The following is a 22902-nucleotide window of genomic DNA, read 5'->3' as shown; positions in this document are numbered from 1 at the left end:
TTTTTTTAGAAAAAAAAAAAAAAAAAAAAAAAAAAAATTGTCTCCTACATACACTCTTATCATTGTCAGCACAAAAATCAGAATAATTCACCGTGGTCAAGTGGTGTGTATAGGAATAAAGACAGGATTTCTGTTCATCTTACTGCAAAGTTTGGTCTTGGATATTTCCTTTCAGATTTCTTTGACACAAGTAAGAACAACCATTTTCCTGAGTTCTACTCCTCAGTGAGAGCCATCTCATTAAAAAAACTTTTTTTCAGGCTACCTTTCTAAAACTTGGGATCATCTGTACGAACATACATTCAAGAATCTGCCTATCGTCTAACATGGCTGTATTTCTTTTGCATTGTCTCTGGCAAATAATCGAAATTCCTGTTACTCCACCTTATCACCAGCATTTCATGTTTTCGGTTTTTGGATTTCAGGAAGTCTACTACCTGGGTATTTGTATCACACTGCTGCTTTTTAAAAATTCTTGGCATTATTCACATTGCTGTGTTAATTTGCATCTCCCTAACAACAAATGACGCAGACCATCTTTTCATATGCATGTTTGCCATCTGTTATCTTTGATCAAGTGTCTGTTCAAGGTTTGCCTATTTTTGAAATAGGAGTTTCTTGTTGACTTTTCAGAATTCTTTCTATGTTCTGGATACAAGTCCTTTACCAAGTATAGGACTTATAGGATGAACGTGTTGAGATTCTTTTTTTTTTTTTTTTCTGAACAAAGTGTAAAGGTTCTTTTTTTTATTATGTGTAACATAGGCAAAATTATTTAAGTCAATAAATTTTTAAGGAATTTCACATGTTCTGATTCTTTCCACTGCCAATCACCTTAGTTCCTCCAAAGTCATAATCTTCAAGATGAGATAGCCCTTTCAAAAGAGAAGTTTTGCTCAATCCACACAATTCTTTTAGTTGGGCTTCTTTGATCTCCAATAGAATACAGACACACTTCAAAATTCTCCTCCTGTAATCTTTGGGATCCAATTTCCTCAAGCAGTTTACTTTAGGACCATGTTTAGGGTCAGGAGATGGATCTGCCTGCTTCAGAGTTTGACACCCTCTAAAAATGTATTAAGTTCAAATCATATTCACTGCTAAGCTATCACACCCTAGAACAGTACAGACCATTGGGATATGCCAATACCTTTTAAAAATCCTGACACTGTGTTCTCAAGATAAAAGCCTAAAAAAAGAAGCCATCTTTGTTTCATGTCAACATTAGAGTATGAACTCGATATAGCTGATAATTTAAAAACTTAATATATAAGGGAAATTATCAGCTCTATAGTCCTGGAAGCAATCTTTATGTTTATCAATACACCCCCATCACTTGAATCTGTTTTAGGTATCATGTTCCTTCTTCCCTGTACCAAAACTCATACTAAACAATGAGTTCTGCGTTGCAAAAGAGGATTTTTGCACCTGTCTATAAGGAGAGTCTTTTGGGATTTTTTTTTCTCTTTGTTTTTGTTTGTTTCTTGCCTGTGGACTTCCAAGTGTTCCAGCAGCATCTGCTGAAAAAGTCTATCTTTCTCCATTGAATAACCTTTGTATATCTGTCAAACGCTTGAGTATACTTGACTCATGTGGGTCTTTTTCTGGGATCTTTGCTCTGTCCCATTGATCTATGTGTCCTTTCACCAATACTACTAAAGGTTTATAAGTCTTGAAATCTCTTGGTGTGAGCCCTGTATGATGGTTCTTTTTGGTCAGAAGTTGTTTTGCTATTTTCAGTGGAGAAACCTGGCAAATAATACCTTTGCCAGTAGATCAGTGTTGTCATTTTGATATTCTGTACCCATAAATATGTGGTGTCTTTTCCAAAATGCATAAATCCCTGTTTAATGAGGAAAACAGACCAACCTAAAAGAAGGTCAATATACAACATACCTGATCAGTACTCCTCAAAATAATTGAGGACATGAAAAAAAGACTGAGGAATGGTCATGGAACAGAGCAATTCAAGGAAACATGATGTCTAAAGGCAGCATTCTTCCCTGGGTTGAATTCTAAGACAGAAAAAGGACAGTAGTGGAAAAATTTGTGAAATCTAAATAGAATCTGTAATTTAGCTGAGTGTCATACCAATGTTAATTTCTAAGTTTGACAAATGTACCATGGTTACATAAAATATTCGCATGAGAGGAAGTCAAATGAAGGTATATGTGCACTCTTTGTAGTACTTTCACTTTCGTGTAAATCTAAAATTTCCCCAAAATAAAAAGTTTATTTAAAATAGGTATAATCTATGTCAGTTATATCTCGGTAAGGCTGTAAAAAAAAAAAGACGTAATCTAATTTTATCACTTACATTCTCATAAATCTTTCCATATTATAAAATGTTTTGTATATCTCTATATAATTAAGTGTCTGTAATAATATCATGGGTGAACTAGTAGGATGGTAACTTGAGTCACATATAAAAGGTATGCATTAAAGTGGGGTATGCTTGAAAAACATAACATATTCAACTATGTTCACTTTTTATTATGATCCTCTCATTATTGAAATTCTCACTCCAAGATCTGTTGTACTGTTTTTCTTATAAGTCCCAGACATCTCCATTTACTTTTAATCCTAGATAGTTTATAATTTTGCAATTATATTTGATGTCTTTAAAAAAATCCATATGCTATAAATTGTGTACACAACAGAAATTCATTTTAACAGCTTTATGGTCATAATTTACATATAACATTTACCAGGAGTAAGCGTACAACTCAGTGACATTTAGCAAGTTCATAGAGTTGTGCCACTATCACCACGATGTAATATTTAGAAAATTTCATAACCCACAAGAAGTAACTGGATAGTTGTTTTGTCATTAAGTTTTGAGAACTCTTGATATATTCTGAATACAAGTCTTTATCAATAGATGTTAAATGTGTCAAATATTTTCTCCCAGTCTCTGGCTCTACTCAATACTTTATTAAAGCTGTGCTTAGAAATACAAAAGTTTTTAATTTTAATAAAGTCCAATTTATTATTTTTCCTTTTATGGCTCATACTTTGTCTTGTCACAGAACTCTTTGGCTAACTTAGGTTCCTCTTCGCTTCTCTAAGTGTCATACTTCTTCTACCTCTTAAATTTAGGTCTGTGATCTATTTCAAGTTAATTTTGTATATGGTTAGAGTTATGGGTCTTAATTTATGTTTTTGCAAATAGGTATACAATTTTTCCAGCATCATTTGCTGAAACAACTAACCCCATGGAATTATCTTAGTGTCTTGACCAAATAGATATTGACCTTAATACTTTTGGACTCCATTCTGGTTGTGCCTTTCTCATTGGTTCCAGACCTTTACTGGCCTCATTTTTAAAGCGGCCTTTCCCCGAGGCTCCAATTCCAATCAAAATTTAGGCTTCATCCCTGCCGCTCTTTTCCTCTTGAACGTGATGGCCTGTTTCACACTGTGCCAGTTTCTCGAAATCTTATTCGGTCCTTAAAAGCCGCTTCCTGCGAGAAATGTTCCTCCAAAGTTTTTGGGGAGATGTCCGATTACCGGATGTACTGCCATTTCTCATTCCAGGAGTTCGTTCTCTGCTGCTATACCGACACCTGAACCCTTGTTCCTTTTCGAAACCCGCCCCCCTCCTTTTTAAATAAAGGCCTCGGCGATGTTACTTGTCTCCCCAGTGCGTCGAACGCCGTTTAGGTAGCTCCATATTTGCCTCGCAAACCTCGAGTCTCTGAAAATCTGCTAATTTTCTGAAGAGTTGAAGTGACAGGTAATGAAATAATTTCAGTGGCTTCTCACCTCCCGGACCATCCAGGGCTCCCGGCCCCAAACCCGCCCCTTGGCCTTCTGTACGTCAGGTGTCCCAACATGGCCGCCCCGTGGGGCCGCGGAGAGCTGGGCGCGGACATATTGCCTTTCAAGGTAATACCAGAAATCCAGTCCGCGTTTCTTCAAATGCTTCAGACCGTCTTCGGCCGCCGTAGACCGACGAAAAATCTGGGCGACAGGGGCAGAAGTAGAAGCGGTTCGTGGAAGTGTTACGTTTTAGGCTCTGCTTGTGGACTGGAGAAAATCGGGTCAGTGTGTGCATTTGTTCCTTGAGGTTTTGTGGTTTTGTCCCATAGGAGGTTTGTCCCTGTGGACGTGTCGTCCACAGGGTGGAATGGTGTAGTGTGGACTTAACGGAATTATTGAGGGTCTGGTGGGAAGCACTGATGTGGAGGTATTTGAGAGGAACCAGGAGCGTTTGTGACGCGCGTACCTGTCGTTGGGGTACTTTGGGAGCTGTTCGTTAGAACGATTAAGAATCTGTAGAGGGAATTCCCTGGCGGATTCGGCGCTTTCACTGTAGTGGCCCGGGTTCACTCCCTGGTCAGGGAACTAAGATCCCGCAAGCCACGCGGCGCCCCCCCCCCAAAAAAAATCTGTAGAGATCAACGATCGTGACCGGTCTGGCCTGATATGGGGGTTTGCGGCTCACTCTATTTCTAAAGGATGCAGGTGGTATTTACGATGGTAAGAGATTCAGATTCGGGAATTAATATGGCGCTCAGAGATGTTGGGGCCTGGCTGGATGGTCATCATATGAGGGTATCTGGCCCAGGTTTCGGATTAATAAGGAAATGTGTAGTCAGTGTCTGTGGTACAGAGAGTCTTGTGAGGGCTGAGATTTTGGTCCCCTAGGAGGCCTGGCTGGTGGTTGCGTTGAGATTCCAACCTAGTAGGCTGGGAAGGAAGGTGGTGCAGCCCGGGACGGTAGTGTAGTTCTAAACCTTCTGCTTTTTAGGCTTTTATCTGCAGACCGAGGGACTAACCCAGCCTCCTCTATGTGTTGTGTATCGTGTATCGCTGTTTTCGCACTGCAAAGGCAGAATTGAGTCCTTGTGACAGATCTTAAACCTCAAAGCAGAAATGTATAGTATCTATCCCTTTGTTACCTACCAGGGCTCTTGGCCTCCTTGGTCCATAGAAATTGATCAAAGGCCAGATAAGAAATTCAGGCCAGGCTTTATTGGGGTCTCTGCCGCAGCAGGGGGGAGCGAGAACAAGTAAGAGGTTCCCTTGCTTGTTCGCTCTCTGAGGTGGGTTTGTGGGGGGGGGCATCTAGTTCCTTATATGTGGTGAGGGTAGGGGTATGTCCGGGGGTTGGGCCGGAGGGACGGCTTAGATGGTTTGCCCATGCTTTAGGTGGTGTTGTGTGCAAGGGGCATGGCAGTACCCTACTTTTGCTCCGGATCCCCTGCTTTTGCTCTTGGTTCTTCAGAAGTGGCGGTTGAAAAAAAAAAAAAAGAAGTGGTGGTTGGGTTTCTTGATTTCTTTGTATCTTGTTGTCCAGAATTTGGCTCCTCTGTGCATGCACAAAGTTATTTTTAATCCCTTATAGTTTCTTTGTATTGTGTTGCTGGAGGAGAGGTGTGTCCAGATGCAAGCACTGCAGCAAAGGGTTCCAGGTCCCAGCCTGTCTCACCTTTGCAGAAAATGTTTGTCAAGGCTTGCTCTCACCAGCGGCAGTGGACACTTGCTTTTTTGTCTGACATGCGTTCCCACTTTCTTCTTTGCTAACAGAATCGCCGTTTTGTTTAGTTATCCATCCTTCTGACAGAGTGACCCATATCCCAATACTGGTTGGTCTTAGTTAATCCTGGTGGTTCCAGTTCCCGTTGCTAGTGATTGAATTAGTACGAAATGAGTTTAGGTACGTGGTGCAGTTCTAGCCAGCAATATATGTGAAAATCTGCTTGGGGGTTTCTGAGTGAAAATTTTTAAATAAGTATTATAATTCTTTGAATCTCTCTTTCCATGTCAAGGATGATATTGTCTGAATATAACCTTAATTTTCTGTCCAGTTTCTAATGTTTATAATTCATTCCTTTTTTTTTAATTAGAAAAAAATTTTTTTGGATGCCACCTAATGGCGTGCAGGAAACTTGGTTTCCCCACCAGGGCTTGATCCTGTGCCCCCTGCAGTGGAAGCCTGGAGTCCTAACCACTGGACTCCCAGAGAATTCCCTTGCTGTATATGTTTCAAGGCTGTATTGTTAGGTACCTAGAAATGGCAAATTTCTTAAAATGTGGTGACTTGAACCTCTTACTAGTAAGCTTTGTTTCTCTTTCTCTGTAGTAATTTTTGGGCTTTCTCGTGCATTTTTTCAGAGAATATAGATTATCTGTGGTTACTCTTTCCATGGTTTATCTTTTTCTAACCTTTTATTCTCCAGCTATCCATATCACTATGTTTCAGGCATGTCACCTAGAGTAGCATGTTCTTGGGTTTTATTTTATTTTATTATTATTATTGTTTTGGCCACAGTGGACAGCATGTGGGATCTTAGTTCCCTGACCAGGGATCAAACCCAGGCCCCCTGTATTGGAAGTGTGGAGTTTTAACCACTGGACTGCCGGTGAAGTCCTGGGTTTTAAATTTTAATCCAGTCTGACAGTTTCAAGGCATTTGTATTTGATGTGATTAACTGGAATCTTTGTTCTGTTTATACTGAATATAATTCATTAAAAAATTTTGTTTTATTGGAGTATAGTTGATTTAATATACTTAATATAATTCTTAGTGTTTTTTTTTAAAAGTCATATAAGTGCATGGTATTTGCCCCACTTGTTCTCTATTCCTTATTCTCTTTTTTTGCCATGTTTTGAATGAATTTCTTCTTTCTCTGTTTCCGCCTTCTGTTAGGATGGAAATTATATACTTTAAGATAATTGTTAGTTTTCATCATGACACTAGAGATTACATACAGTATGGAAGCTTTCTTTGTCAAATTCTTATGTTAGTACTTTTACACTCTTCTCTAACAATACAGGCGTCTTAGAGCATCTCAACTCAATTTACCACTTTCCAATTTATTTACAATATTGTGTGCTTTAAAAAATGTATTTAAAACCTAAGATATTATCGTTATTGTTTATAAGACAGTGCTTCTGGTTTGCCCAGTACATTGGTTTTCAAACTGAAGTGTGTGTACTCACAGGGTATATAAAAACGCTTGAGGAGGTTCCTGAGCGCACATGGCTTAAAGGAAAGCAGTGCCCAGCGCCTCTCCTCCCATACGGTCCCTTTTGTATAATTGACCTGTCTGAGATTCTCCTGCTCCTGAGGCCTGCTGCTGGGATGGATCTCGTTTCCCTCACCTCCTTTTGTTTTTTTTTTAATCTTAGACTATTTTTTAAAATTAATTTATTTATTTTGGCTGTATTGGGCGTTCATTGCTTCACGCGGGCATTCTCTAGTTGCAGCAAGCGGGGGCTACTCTTTGTTGCGGTGCGTGGGCTTCTCATTGCAGTGGCTACCCTTGTTGTGGAGCACGGGGTCTAGGCACGCAGGCTTCAGTAGTTGTGGCACGTGGGCTCAGTAGTTGTGGCGCACGGGCTTAGTTGCTCCATGGCACGTGGGATCTTCCCGGACCAGGGCTCGAACCCACGTCCCTTGCATTGGCAGGTGGATTCTTAACCACTGCACCACCAGGGAAGTCTCCTTCAACTCCTTTGACAGTCACCCCACTTCAACTTCACAGAATAAAGGAATACCCCCACCACAGTCAGAATCTTAGCCTTTTTGGCCAGAGGAATAAAGTCGTCTGGGGTAAAAATGGGACACTCGGCAATGCTGTGGGCATTGGGTTAAGGTGAGCGCCCAGGAGCAGCGTTAGCATCTGGGCCCAGAGGAAATGTACCCTCAGCTTGAATTTTCTCCTCAACCCACAGGTCCTGACTCCCCAGGAGCAAAAGAATCAGTAGAAGGAGGAAGAAGTTACAGGATTTGGTATCAGCATTACTGGGGACATGCTTGATTGAAGACAGGTATCACAACAGAAATTTAGAGCAGATCCAGAAGACACAGCGACAGAGCCTCCTAACTGCCAGCTGTTTTTAGAGAACGGAAAAAAATGATCCAGGCCCAGGTGACTTTTGGTTTGTTTTATTCTTTTCTTTGTTCCCGAATGGGTTTGTTAGTTGTCTGAGTCATTTTAGCTAATTATTGCATGTAAGGGTGTCTTGGGGACCCTGGGTGTCTTTGTAGCCTGCTTCTGAAGTGAGGGTGATCCAGGGGACTCTAGAAATTGCAGCCAGTGTCTGAAACGAGGGCAGTTCTATGGGAACTGTTTCCTCAGGCTTTGCAATATGACTGACTCTTGGTTTCCATGTTCAAATCTGGATTCTTAATATACTTTTTTCTTATATTGCTTTTATTTTTGTTCATTACACAGCTGACTTAAGGATGCATTTAAAGGCTGAAATCATAACAAAGTACACATATCAAAAAATAAGTTTCTTCTTCATACACTTTAAACATGCTTATTAAACATTTAGTTTCTTATAATTCTGGCTTCTTGAGTCACTTCCCAGAAGATTCTGATTAACTGGCTATAAAGATTTAGTCATTCCCAATTTCATTGACTTATGTGTTAGTCATATATATATATGAATGTGGTGTTTCTAGGTTAACAAGAAGGTTTAACTTTTATACGTTATAGAACGTCTAATGATAAATGGATGGATGACTGACTGCACAATTATATTTAGTTGAATCCTTGTATTTTATTAGGCTTTTGCTTGTTCCCTGTGCGTTAAAAACAAACAACCCGGGGCTTCCCTGGTGGCGCAGTGGTTAAGAATCCGCCTGCCAATGCAGGGGACACGGGTTCGTTCCCTGGCCTGGGAAGATCCCACATGCCGTGGAGCAGCTAAGCACGTGCACCACAGCTACTGAGCCCGCGTGCCACAACTGTGAGACCCGTGTGCCTGGAGCCCATGCTCTGCAACAGGATAGGCCACCACAGTGAGACGCCCGCACACCACAATGAAGAATAACCCCTGCTCGCTGCAACTAGAGGAAGCCCGTGCACAGCAGCGAAGAGCCAACGCAGCCAATCAATCAATCAATCAACAGCAACAACAAAAACAACCCCCTAGATATATAGATCCAGCCTATAAAGTAGAAATGAGAAGAAAAGCTTTTAACATTTCTTCCATATCATCAAAAGGACATCACTTCATTAAACACCGCTGTTACTATAGGAAACCCTGACGTTTGACGATGTGACTGTGGACTTCACGTGGGAGGAGTGGCAGCTCCTGACCCCTCCTCAGAAGGACCTGTACCAAGAGGTGATGCTGGAGAACTATAGCAACCTGCTGTCTGTGGGTGAGGACGGCTCCCCTGTGCCCTTCAGAGGGTCCCCAGTCAGTGGTGTTTCCTTTCTCGGCTTCTGAAAGCTCTGGAGTGTCTATGATGCTCTGAAGCAGTAGATTTTCAGTCCCCTCTCTGGCCCATGAGAAGTGGGTATTCTCCCTTCTCCTGAGAGCACAGCATTTACTCTGTAGGTCGTGAAATTGTTTTGTCCTCAGCTGTAGCATTCTGTCTTCACAGACCCCAAGCCCAATTCACTGGGTCTAAATATTCTATCATTTCTGGTGAATAGGTTATCGAGTCAGAAAGCCAGACGTACTCTCTAATTGGGATCATGGAGAACCATGGATGATGGAAGATGAAATCCACTGTCGAATCCATTCAGGTGAGTGAGAGACCAGCAAGATGACAAGCGTGGAAATCACACTGTAGTTGGTCAGAGAAGAGTCACAGCTGTGAGGGGGTTGGACGCTGGGTAAGCAGTGCCTCCATGCATCTCTCTCCCGATGTCAGACCTCTTTTTCTTTGTAGGAGTTTAGAGAAAAATATATCCCTTCTTCGGGAAGACTCTTGTCTTTTCCGGGATCTGTTTCTTCTTTATTTTACCCCCATCTTGATTTTTGTTTACATAGTTTTCTTTTCCCTAGGATTTTCATATCTTTTCCTCCTTCTTCATACACTTCCACCTCCTTTTCTATGAAACTCCACCTTCCAAGACCTCTCTCCAAAGAGAAAACTTTGAATTCCTCACTGTGTTCTAGCTGCTGCACCTTTCTGTCCCACTGGTAATGTTGATTTCCTTTGTCACGTTCACCCCATGTTGGCTGCCGGCCCCAAAAGTAAACTGGTCTTCACTGTGCCTTGTCCCCACTCTGAGGTTCTCCAAAGGTTTTGTTTTCCATTTTTTCCAATGATCTTCTAACCTTCAAAGTTTTCTTCATTGTCATAGGCTAAGCTCCTTAGGGTCACTGGAGAAGACTCCCAAATTCATCTCTCCCCAGTGTGCTCCACCACAGACTTGGGACCTATATAACTTACTCATCTTGATGGCAGCTCTCTTGGGTTCTGAATAACTGCCAGGACCCGGGATCATCTTCCCTCCCAGAAAACCACTATAAGTTTACATTCTCCCTTACTCTTATGCAGCCTCCATCCTGGCCATTCAGGCATTACCTCATATGTTCCCCATCTGCAGAGCTCTCTTATATAAATGAGTCTGCTGTTCGTGATGAATTTTTAACTAGAGACGTTATCTTAGCATCCTACATTCTCAGTTCCGATCTCAACCTGATCATAACTCTTCCTTATTTCAAATTAATTCCTTTGTGTATTTATTAGTTTTGAACTTTCTTCTCGTTGATTGTAGACCTTACTGTCTTCATTTCCCTAAAATTTTCATTTTTCTTTCCATTGTATTCTGATGGCATTTATCCCAGCTAATCAGGTTACTTGGCAGTTAAAATTCTTCTTCTGTCCATGAACTCCATGATACGATATCATCATGCTCACAAAGAGATATATTTCCACCCTCTTAAATTCTCCCTAATGTGTTCCATACATGTGATTGATATTTTGATTCATTCCTCTACATTTTTTTGATAGCCTGTTGTATGCTGGAAGGTAAGACCAGTGAAAAACAGTATACATATAGATCACAAGTTTTTAGTCTAAGAGAAAGGAGTCAAGAAATTAATCAAGTGTTTTGGGGGCTGGTGGTGTGGGATAAAAAAGAATAAAAATAAACAAATAATATATCTAAGGGGTGAAAAGTGCTGTGATAAAGATTAAGGAACATAAATTATTAGAGAAATGCAAATCAAAACTATAGTTAGGTACCACCTCACTCCAGTCAGAATGGCCATCATGAAAAAGTCTACAGGGAATTCCCTGGCGGTCCAGTGATTAGGACTCCATGCTCTCACCGCCAAGGCCCCGGGTTCAATCCCTGGTCGGGGAACTAAGATCTCACAAGCTTGTGGGGTGGCCAAAGAAGAAATGTCTACAAATAACAAACGCTGGAGGAGGTGTGGAGAAAAGGGAACCCTTCTACGCCGTTGGTGGGAGTGTAAATTGGTGCAGTCACTATGGAAAACAGTATGGAGGTTCCTCAAAAAACTAAAAACAGAGTCACCATATGATACAGCAATCCCACTCCTGGGCATATATCCAGACAAAACTATAATTCAAAAAGATACATGCACGCCTATGTTCATAGCAGCACTATTCACAATAGCTAGGACATGGAAACAACCTAAATGTCCATTGAGAGATGAATGAATAAACAAGATGTGGTACATATACACAGTGGAATACTACTCAGGCATAAAAAAGAATGAAATAATGCCATTTGCAGCAAAGTGGATGGACCTAGAGATTATCATACTAAGCGAAATAAGTCAAAGAGAAAGGCAAATACCATATTATATCAATTACAGGTGAAATCTAAAATACGACACAAATCAGCATATCTACAAAGCAGAAACAGACTCACAGACATAGAGAACAGACTTATGGTTGCCAAGGGGGAGGAGAGGTGGGGGAGGGATGGAATGGGAGATTGGTGTTAGCATATGTAAGCTATTACATGTGAAATGGGTAAAAAACAGGGTCCTACTGTGTAGCACAGAGAACTATATTCAATATCTGTGATAAACCATAATGTGAAAGAACATGAATAAGAATATATACGTATACCTGAATCACTTTGCTATACAGAAGAAATTAGCACAACATTGTATATCAACTATATTTCTGTAAAACTTAAAGAAATAAAACTTTAGTCAGCATAACAGACGAGTAGGTGCTGGGGCTCCTCTTAAGGCTGGGAACACCTCTCAGATAAGGTACCTCTGAGCCAAGAAATGTGGGAAGTTAGTAGGCTGCCGGGTTAGGAGTTTTCCAAGTAGAGAGGTTAGCGGGTTTAAAAGGCTGAGCCACGAATGAGTTTGAGAAACATTAAGGAGCCTGTGTGGACGGAGCAGAGTGTGCTTTCTGGAAAGTGATGGGTATAAGGCCAAAGAGGCAGTAGCAGTGGGGGCGGGGTGGGGGTGGGGGTAAGATTGGTCACGTATTCCATTTCAAGGAAGGAAGCGTGATTTTACTCCCTAATAAGATGAGAAAACACGAGGAGAGGACTTCCCTGGTGGTACAGTGGTTAAGAATCCGGCTGCCAATGCAGGGGACACAGGTTCGAGCCCTGCTCCAGGAAGATCCCACATGCCATGGAGCAACTAAACTCGTGCGCCACAACTACTGAGCCTGCGTTCTAGAGCCCGCAAGCCACAACTACGGAAGCCCACGTGCCTAGAGTCCATGCTCCGGAACAAGAGAAGCCACCGCAATGAGAAGCCTGCGCACCACAAGGGAGAATAGCCCCTGCTCGCCGCAACTAGAGGAAGCCTGCATGAAGCAACAAAGACCCAACGCACACCAAAATAAATTAATTAATTGATTAATTTAAAAAAAACACGAGGAGTTCTTGAGTACTGGAATGACATGAAATAATTTACATTTTTCAAGGAATCCTTTTGGCTTCTGTGTAGAAAGCAGACAGTAGTGGGCAGGGCGGCAAACAGGAAAGCCTTGTAGGAGGCTATTGCAAAAAACATGCTGACTGCGAGAATGGTTGGCTGCAGCATGTGTGGAGGGTTCAGTGTTGGTGAGGTTCTGGATATGCTGCATGTAGAGGGCAAATGAGATTTGACATTACGTAAATACAGGCTGGGAGAGGAAAAAATGGATGAAGATTGTTGGTAAGGTTGATACTGAATGCAAGACCGTGTGCCTGAAGCACAGTGAAGTCAAATACTAAAACGTCGGAGTTGGGAGCAGAGAAGGGTTTACCGCCTGACCGTGCCAGGAGCCAGGTGGCTCATGCCTTAAAAAGTCTGGAACTCCTTGAAGGCTTTCAGCAAAGCTCTTTTAAAGGCAAGGTGAGGGAGGGACCTGGGTAGTTATTGCACACTTCTTGGTGGTGTTGGATTCTTTGTTCTTGCAGCTGTCATGTAGGTCAGGTCATGGTCAGGTCGCCATGTTTTTGTAAACCTTGAACAAGACAAATGTTATTCTCTGTTCAGGTCAGGTCACGGATGTTCTTGTATATTTCAAGCTATAGGCAGCATTCTTTTACAAAATGTACAGAGCCAGCATGACTAAGTACAGGCAACAGAGCACGACAGTTAAAGTGAGGTTAAAGTAAAAGGAACAGATCTGATATGGAGTCAGATTTGTTCTTCCCTATTACAAAAGCAGAGCAGTTCCTCAAGGGATGTTAACGTTTCATGGCACATGGGTCTCAAGTTCACATGGGTCTCAAGTTCACATAGGACTTTGATGGTTCTCCATAGAGGTGATGTGGTGAGTGAGGTCCTTAACTGCAGTCCCTAACTGTCCTTCTCATAAATGTAAAAACATGTTTCCTACAGCTGTTTCTTCATTTTATCTAATATGATATTAATCCTGCCTAATCTACACACATGCATCAGTCTGTGTCCATGTGTCCATATATTCTTTAAAGAATAATTTCTTTACAGATTTGATCATCTAATAACCTATTGTGCTCTATACATGTTTTATACAGTTTCTTTTGTTTCATTTAGTATATTAACTACTGGAATTAGCATGTATTGTGATTCTGGCATCTGGAATCTCTTCATTACTGGTTTTGGTATTGGCTCAAATGCTAATGGTGAATTTCGGAATCTGTATTATTCATGTACTTATAAGAATCATAGAGTTCAGTATTAGTAAATAGATGCTTATGAGGTAATAGAAAGTATGCATTGGTCTCTGCCCCGTTTCTGGCACAGAGCTCCTAAAACCTTGTGATTCCCTAAGTGATTAGAACACTAGGAACATCTCTTGTTTTAATATTGGCCTTTGACCTCTGTTCCTGACACAGGGCTCCTGAAACTCTTGTCATTTCCTGGGTGACAGGAGTAACTTTGGTCTAGCAAGGTGACTCTGAGTGGGCTACTGGATGAGGGCTGGTCACCAGACTGACCAAGCCATGGTGAGAAGCTTGTCCTTTTTATCCCCACACCCTGTTCTCTTGAGAAGGGAGAAGGGTTGAAAATGGAGTTAATGATCGATCATGCTTACATGATGAAGACTCCATGAAATCCCCAAACTATGAACTTCTGGGTTGGTGAACATGTGGACGTGCCCTAAGATGGTGTGGAAGCATGGTACCCCTTCCCACATATCCTTCCCTACACATCTCTTCCATCTAGATATTCACCCGTATCCTTTATCATAGCCTTTAATAAAGTGGTAAACATAAGATCTCCAGAGTTCTATGAGCCCCTCTAGCAAGTGAATTGAACCCGAGGAGGGTGTTATTGGAACCTCTGATCTATAGCTGGCTGGTCAGAAGCACAGGTGATAACCTGGATTTGTGATTGGTGTCTGAAGTGGGGGTTGCGAAGTCTTACCGAACTGAGCCCATAACCTGTGGGATCTGGCGCTATCTCTGGGTAGATAGTGTCAGAATTGATTTAAATTATAGGATACCCAGCTGGTAGGGCAGAGAATTGCTTTTTCTGGGGAAAAAGTCTCCACACATTTGGTGACCAGAAGGGTCAGAAACGAAATGTTCTGTGTGGGTAATAAAGGAGACTCGCAGGGAAGAAGCACACAGTGGAGAAGAACTGGGTTTTTCACTACACAGGAAGGAAACGAAACTGGGTTTTTCCTTTACAAATGCTCACATATATAGAGATTGCACATGTTTTTACATCAGCTAGAGGAATTAACGGTACATTGCCGAAACTTCTTTGAATTTTCAACTTTAGTTGAATGAATGGAAGACTGCACAGTAACGTAATATCTTACTAGCTTTCTTACTCTATCACACCGTGTGAAGGAAAAAACCCCACTAATTTCCCATATGGCAAAAGTGAGCAGAATAATTTCCTTTACATTTTTCCATGTCACCCAAAGAACATCACTTGGCCAAACATGACTGTGTTATGACAGGAATCCCTGACGTATGATGACGTGGCTATGAAGTTCACGTGGGAGGAGTGGCAGCTCCTGGACCCTGATCAGAAGGACCTGTACCGGGATGTGATGCTGGAGAACTATAGCAACCTGCTGTCCGTGGGTGAGGACGGCTCCCCTGGGTCCCTCAGAGGGTGCCCGTCAGTGGCCGTTCCATTCTCAGCCTCTTAACTCTTCAGACTAACTGCATTCCTCTGCAATGGTCGAGTCTCAGATCCTTCTCTTGCCCCAGACTAGAGGGTATAATAGCCCCTCTCCTGAGAGAAAAGCCTTGAGGTTACAGATGTGAAACCTGTTTACTCCCTCCATGTACCGTTATCCTTTCCTGCCCCATCCCAGCCCAGTTCAATATGTCTAAATCTTCTATCATTTTTCATGAACAGGGTATCAAGCCAGCAAACCAGATGCTGTCTCCAGGTTGGAACGAGGAAGATGGCCAGTAGAAGATGACAGCCACAGTCGAATCTGTCCAGGTGAGTGGGTGAGACCCAGCAAGGTGGGCAGCCGGGGAAGTCGTACTCTGGTCAGGAGAGAAGGCGTCGGAGCTGTGATAGTGTCTGAGGAAACATAAGCAGCCCTACCACGTACCTCTCTTCCAGTGTAAGAACTCTTTTTCCTTGTAGAAGTTAAGAGGAAAATATATCACTTTGTTCTCTTTTGAGATCTGATCCCTGTTTATTTCATATGCATCTTGTTTTTCTTTAGTTTTCCTCTTCCTAGGGTTTTCAAATCTCCCTCTTCTTCATTCACCATCACAGGATCTCTGTGTTTCCACTTGTCGTGCTGTGAAATTCCACTTTCCAGGCCTCTCTGGAAAGAGCGAACTTTGATTTGATCACTCTTCTTACTACTGTACCTTCTTCCTGCCAACTAGGAAATAATGATTTCCCACCAGAACATCCAACCCCACCTCGGATGCTAGAAAAGATGTTTTTACCATGCTACATGTTAGAACTAGGTCATAACTTCTGTCTGCTTCAAATAACTTCCTTCATAGTTTTGCTAATTCAGATTCTGCTGTAGTTCTTAGATGTTATCATCGTATTTATTTTCCTAAAGCTTCTGTTCTCACTTTATATATTTTAACAGTTTTATTTAGATTGAATTCATATAATATCAAACAATTTATCCATTTAAGTTATATAATTCAGTGGTGTTTTATTATATTCACATAGCTGTGCAACCATCACCACCATCAGTTTTGGAGTATTTTATATGTATATATCCTTCTAGTAGCCTTTATTATTATAGCTTTGAAATTGGAAAATGTAAATCCTCCAACTTTTTCAAGCCTATTTTGAGTATTGTGGAGCCTTTGAATTTCCATTTGAATTTTCGAATCAGCTTGTGAAATTCTGCAGAAAAAAAAATTTGCCTGGGATTTTGATAGGGATTATATTGAACTGTATGTCAATTTGGGGAGTCATTCCATCTTAACCATATTTAGCATTCTGTTCCATGATCATTGAATCTTTTTAAATCTAATTAGGCCTTTAATGTCTTCCACAATGTTTTTTTAACTTTCAGAATATAAGTTTTGTATTTCCTTTCTTAAATTTATTCCTAAATAAATTGGTATTCTTCTATATATTATAGTAAACGGAATTGTTTCTTGATTGCATTTTTAGATTATTCATTGCTAGAATGTAGAAATAAAATTGATTAATTTCTTGTCATATTCTGATGACATTTAGTCCCAGTTAACCCTGTTTCCTGCCATATGTGATTACACTTTCTCTTTCAATGATCCCGTGATATGATATCATCTTGATTATAAAGAGTAAAGAGTTTTTGTCCTCTTCTTTTTTTTCTTTTTTTGGTTCGTAGCTGCGGGTTGCAGGATTTTCCTTAAGGCATGTGGATCTTTCATTGCGGCACATGGCTTCTCTCTAGTTGTGGCGTGCAGGTTTTCTCTTCTCTGATTGTGGCACGTGGGCTCCAGAGCGTGTGGGCTCTGTAGTTTGTGGCACGCGTGCTCTCTAGTTGTGGCGCTTGAGCTCAGTAGTTGTGGTGCGTGGGCTTGGTTGCATGTGGGATCTTAGTTCCCCGACCATGGATCGAACCCGCGTCGCCTGTATTGGAAGGTGGATTCTTTACCACTGGACCACCAGGGAAGTCCCCTAAGTTTTCTTAATATGTTCCATACATATGATTGCCTTCTGCAATTGATGTGCTAGCTTTACTCCTTTAAAACTTGCATTTTGAGAGCCTAATAGCATAATAGTTTTGAAGCTAATAGCAATACAAAACAGGAAAAAAATATATATCTTGTCCCTTCACACAGAGTACGTTCTAAATTGAAATACTCTGTAATGAATAATAAACAAATGCATAACTAACATGTCTTAGTGTAAAAATTGCTGTAAGGAAAATTAAAGCAGCTAATGGAAGAGTGGGTGTTGGGGCTTGGAACTGCCCTTTTAGGAATGGGAGTGGCAATCTGATAAGGTGCCTTTGAGCACACAGATGAGGGATATGACTAATCTTCCTTGGTGAGGAGTTTTCCAAATGTGAGACAGTGGGAAGTTGAAAGACCTGAGTCTGGAATGTGTTTGAGGAACTTCGGGGAAACTTACATGGGTAGAAGGGAGTGAACAAGAGGGAAAATGACTAGAGTTAAGGGTAACAGGGTAGTAGCTGCGGGTTTTGGTACATAGGTCACAAACTGCCTATCAAGGGCATTCAAGACCTTGATTCTTTTCTGAATAAGTTGAGAAAACAGGATTTTGAGTAGAAGAGTGGCATTATACAATTTTTAAAGTGGATCACTTTGCCTACTTTATAGAAAGTAGGCATTATTTGGGAGGGGAATGTACTTTTATACTCTTGGTTACAATGTGTGACAATAAAATAATACAGATTAAAGTCATCAAAGATCAAATGTGCATGGGAAAGACTCCAGGAGAGGCTGCACATAAGGTTCCCGGTTGTCCTCTACCAGTGGAGTCATGTGAACAGTGCTGAATTTTCCCAGCAATGATGTTTGACAACACGTGTGAAGTGCTGCCAACCAGGGAAGCTCGCCCAACCCTGCTGTCTCTAGGCCCCAGAATCAGAATTTTAGTGTTGTCCAAAGCCTCAGGCATACAAAAAACGGGCATCTACCACAAATCACATTGTTAGTATAAACGGTATGTTATGGCTTCAGACCTCATGTCTAAAAAGACACTCTTACTAGGCAGCATATCAGGGACTTAGAGGTTACCTTCCAGTCATCAGTCATGGCCACTCATTTCTTTGCAAGGTGCAGGGATGGAGTAACTGCATACCAACGTTCCCTTTTTACATAGGAACATAGGGTATGTTCCAGCTAGACTATTAGTTGGAATCTTGGTTACAGAAGCTTTCTTCTAAATTTGAGGTTAGTTGGGATTAGCAGATGCAAACTATTTTATGTAGAATTGAATAAACAATACAGTAGTATTGTACAGCACAGGGAATTATATTCAGTATCCTGTAGTAAACCATAATGGATAAGAATATATATATTTATGTATGTATAAATGAATGACTTTGCTGTACACCAGAAACTAATACAATATTTTAAATCAGCTACACTTCAATAAGAGAAATTCTAAAATATTCAAATTAGTGCTTTGGTAGAGTTAGGTGAATGGTGGTCTACAGAATGAAGAAGGATGGCAAGATGTTAGACTATGATAACCAGTCTTTCAGTAGTCTGTCACACTTACCTTGAAATCAGATGCTGAGGATCCACATCTTACTCATCATTGTATTTTGTTCTATATACCTGGATCTTCAGGGTACCCGTGATCACAATACTCAATGTTTGGTTCTCTTAGGTGGGCTTAATTGGATTCCAAACTCTACATGTTTGAATGGCTAAAGCCTTGGCCTTGTGCCTTCACCTTTATTCTACATGTTTCTAAACACAGTCTCATCCAGTTCTCTATCTTTGAATAATCTATATTGATGATATCCACATTGCTATTTTCAGATAAAACCTTTTTAAAGATTTATATATTCAACCTGTTCATGTTTATGTAGTACTTGGGTATGTAATAGTCATCTTATTTTTTAATTAATTAATTTATTTTTGGCTGTGTTGGGTGTTTGTTGCTGCGTGTGGGCTTTCTGTAGTTGCAGAAAGTGGGGTCGGCTCTTCGCTGCGGTGCACAGGCCTCTTTTGTTATGGAGCAGAGGCTATAGGCACACGCTTCAGTAGTTGTGGCACATGGGCTTAGTTGCTCTGTGGCATTCGGATCTTCCCAGACCAGGACTTGAACCCATGTTCCCTGCATTGGCAGGCGGATTCTTAACCACTGCACCCCCAAGGAAGTCCCTGTAATAGCCATCTTAAACTTTGTTTCACAATGCGTGCTAGATTTTCCTCTCATTCTGGACTTCAGTAATATTCCTCACATTATTAAGAGGCATTCCACCTACCCAGTGGCTGAAACCACATAATTCTTGAAATAATCCTTGAGTCTTAACCTCTTCCGTGCTTCTCCCATTAAGTCCATCAGTGAACCTTGTCTTTTCTTTGAACATATCCTGATTTCCTCCACCTCTTACATATTCATTGCTCCTTTAACCGTGATTCACAGGCTGCAATTGCCTTCTTTATTCCTTTGCTTCAGTGGTCTGTACATAGAATTAAACCAGGGTGTCCTAAATTTTGACTCATTTCTGATACTATCTATGTGGAAATAGTGTCAGATTCTACAAGTTAAGGGTTCAGTCCCACATGGTTGTCCCAATGTCAGATGTCAATTGCAAGTCCAGATTGTTACCTGTGCTTCTGACCAACTGGCTATAAGTTGGAGGTTCCCATGACCCGCTTCTTGGGTTCAGTTAATTTCCAAGGGTGGCTCTGAGAACTGAGAAACATTTACTTATGTTTATAACCAAGTGAAGAGGTACAAGGTCCGAAATGAAGAGGTACAAGAAGGCAAGGTCTGAAGGATTCCTGAATGCGGGAGCTTCTTTCCCCAGAACTGGGGATCACCATCCTCCTGGCACATGGATGTGTTCACCCATCCAAAGGTTGAGCAAATTTTGTTAAGAGTTCTTATAGAGCTTTAATATCTAGGCCCTCTCTCCTTTCTCAGAGGCCAGTGTGTGGAGCTGAAAGTTCCAACCTTCTAATCACTTAGTCTTTCTGGTGGTCAGTCCCATCCTGAGGTTATGTAGGAACCCTATGCTAAGTCACCTCATTAGCATCCTAAACACTTAGGAAATTACAAGGCTTTAGGAGCCCTGTGGAGGAAGACCAAATATATTTCTTTTTATACCACACATAGAATTGTCACTAAATAGTTACTTCACATGAAGGCAATTTTTGAAACAGTTTTCTTCCAAATTAAGATTATGAGAGATTGCGGAATGATTCCTTGTTCTCTTCTTTCCTAGAAATCAGGAAAGTTGATGACCTTCTGCAGCATCACTTGACAAATCACAGCATTCAAAATACTGTGGAACAATGCTGCGAACATAATACATTTGCAAATATTGTTAATCAGAGCGAAAGTCATTTCCTGTTAAAGCAAAATTGTGATATGTTTGACTTAACTGAAAAACCTTTAAAATCAAATATAAGTTTTGAAAACCAGAAGAGAAGCTGTAACTTAAAGAACTCTGCTGAGTTTAATGGAGATGGGAAATCCCTTCTCCATGCTAACCATGAGCAATCTTTTACTGAAATTAAATTTCCTGTAAGTGCAAAACCCATCAGCAATAACCCCCTGTCTACTAAGCAACAGAGAACTCACAACATAGAGAAAGCCCATGTATGCAGTGAGTGTGGGAAAGCCTTCTTCAAGATGTCTCAGCTCTTTGATCATCAGAGAGTTCATACTAGAGAAAAACCTCATGGATGCAGTCTGTGTGGGAAAGCCTTCTCCAGAAAATCCAGGCTCACTGAACATCAAAGAACTCATACCGGACTGAAACATTATGAGTGCACTGAATGCAATAAAACCTTCTTCAAGAAATCGCAGTTCAATAAACATCAGAAAAGTCATATGGGAGAGAAACCTTACACATGTAGTGAATGTGGGAAAGCATTCACCACAAAGTGTCTGCTCATTTATCATCAGCGAACTCATACAGGGGAGAAGCCCCATGGATGCAGTCTGTGTGGAAAAGCCTTCTCTACAAAGTTTAGTCTCACTACACATCAGAAAACTCATACAGGAGAGAAACCTTACATATGCAGTGAATGTGGAAAAGGCTTCATCGAGAAGAGGCGTCTTATTGCACACTGTCGAACTCATACTGGTGAGAAACCCTTTGTATGCAGTGAATGTGGGAAAAGTTTCACCTTGAAGAAGAGTCTTATTCCACATCAGCGAACTCATACTGGAGAGAAACCCTATACATGCAATGATTGTGGAAAAGGCTTCACCTTGAAGAACCCTCTCATCAGACATCAGCGAACTCATACAGGAGAGAAACCCTATGTATGTATTGTATGTGGAAAAGGCTTCACCATGAAGGGTGATCTCGTTGTACATCAGCGAACTCATATTGCAGAGAAGCCATTTATATGCAGTGACTGTGGGAAAGGCTTCACCGTGAAGAGCCAACTGATTGTACATGAGCGAACTCATACCGGAGAGAAACCCTACGTGTGCAGTGAATGCGGAAAAGGCTTTCCAGCCAAGGCCCGCCTGATTGGACATCAGCGAACACACACAGGAGAGAAACCCTATGTATGCAGTGATTGTGGAAAAGGCTTCATTCAGAAGGGCAATCTCATTGTACATCAACGAACTCACACAGGAGAGAAACCCTATGTATGCAACGAATGTGGCAAAGGCTTATCCGCGAAAAGGAAGCTCGTTGCACATTTGCGAACTCATACTGGAGAGAAACCATATATATGCAGTGAATGTGGCAAGGGCTTCACCGTGAAGAGTACTCTTGGTACACATCAGCAAACTCACACTGGAGAGAAACCGTACAAATGCAACGAGTGTGGTAAAGCCTTTAAGAAGAAGACATGCCTCATACGACATGAGAGATTTCACTCAGGAAAGACTTCTTTGCATGTACTGAATGTGGAAAATTCTCTTTGTGCAAAAATGATCTCATTACCCGTCAGAGAATTCACACAGGAGATAAGCCATATGAATGCAGTGAATGTGGGAAAACCTTCACCACAAAGTCAGGGCTCAGTGTTCACCAAAGAAAACATACAGGAGAGAGGCCCTATGGATGCAGTGAGTGTGAGAAAGCTTTTGCCCACTTGTCAATCCTTGATAAACATAAGAGAATTCACAGGTAGTCACTTTGGGGAAGGCTGTTGCCGGTTGTAGACCCTCAAGATAATAGTAAGCAGAGAAGAATCACAATGCAAAGAATGTGATATTATCTTTAGTGATCAAGTACCTCATATTTTATATTGATGAAAAAATTTACAAAACTACTCGGATACAATCAGCCATGGTGAAAATATTTTAGGACATTCTATGTCTAAAAAGTATATACTGAGACAAAGCCTATGAGTGTGAAAGACTAGGAAAGCCTTCAGTGGAAATAAACCCTATCATATGTGATCATCATAGATCATGAATGAATGAATGTTTCTAATTGGTAGAAGTATAATTGTGGGAAAGCCTTTGCCCAGAAGTAATACCTCAACAGATGTCAGTTATCACTAGAGAAATACTTTCCTGTGGCAATGAATATGGCAGGGTTTGCAGTAGTAAATATTGCTTTATCATTTGCCAGGAAATCCGTGCAGAAACCCATTCTATATGGTGGACGTTAACAAAATATCAGACAACTTAATGAAGGAAAGAAGCCTTGGGGAAATGATGAATGAGAGC

General features: G+C 41.1%; 1 protein-coding gene and 1 non-coding gene across 3 annotated transcripts in view; one reads left to right on the top strand and one right to left on the bottom strand.

The window, feature by feature from the left end:
- The window catches only part of LOC112415422 (zinc finger protein 350-like), a 58679-nt gene that overhangs the window by 10263 nt on the left and 25514 nt on the right, over positions 1 to 22902 (top strand). The window contains exons 3-8 of one of the 2 annotated variants that reach the window (XM_024768404.1): positions 7684 to 7880; positions 8998 to 9124; positions 9402 to 9494; positions 15493 to 15582; positions 20483 to 22122; positions 22197 to 22275. In XM_024768404.1, coding sequence (XP_024624172.1) covers positions 7866 to 7880; positions 8998 to 9124; positions 9402 to 9494; positions 15493 to 15582; positions 20483 to 22122; positions 22197 to 22275 — 2044 coding nt within the window. In that variant the 5' untranslated portion in view covers positions 7684 to 7865. Of the gene's footprint in view, positions 1 to 3957; positions 4044 to 7683; positions 7881 to 8997; positions 9125 to 9401; positions 9495 to 15492; positions 15583 to 20482; positions 22390 to 22902 lie in introns of those variants that run through there. The other variant, XM_024768400.1, reaches the window with a different exon arrangement.
- On the bottom strand, positions 1356 to 1442 carry LOC112415697 (small nucleolar RNA SNORA40). Its single transcript, XR_003006352.1, has one exon. It is a non-coding gene; the product is annotated as a small nucleolar RNA SNORA40 (small nucleolar RNA).

This window comes from Neophocaena asiaeorientalis, unplaced genomic scaffold (assembly GCF_003031525.2).
Source record: "Neophocaena asiaeorientalis asiaeorientalis breed wild unplaced genomic scaffold, Neophocaena_asiaeorientalis_V1.1 scaffold629, whole genome shotgun sequence".
Taxonomy (NCBI): domain Eukaryota; kingdom Metazoa; phylum Chordata; class Mammalia; order Artiodactyla; family Phocoenidae; genus Neophocaena; species Neophocaena asiaeorientalis.
The sequence above is the reverse complement of the archived record's forward strand: the minus strand, read 5'-3'. Positions and strand labels throughout refer to the sequence as shown.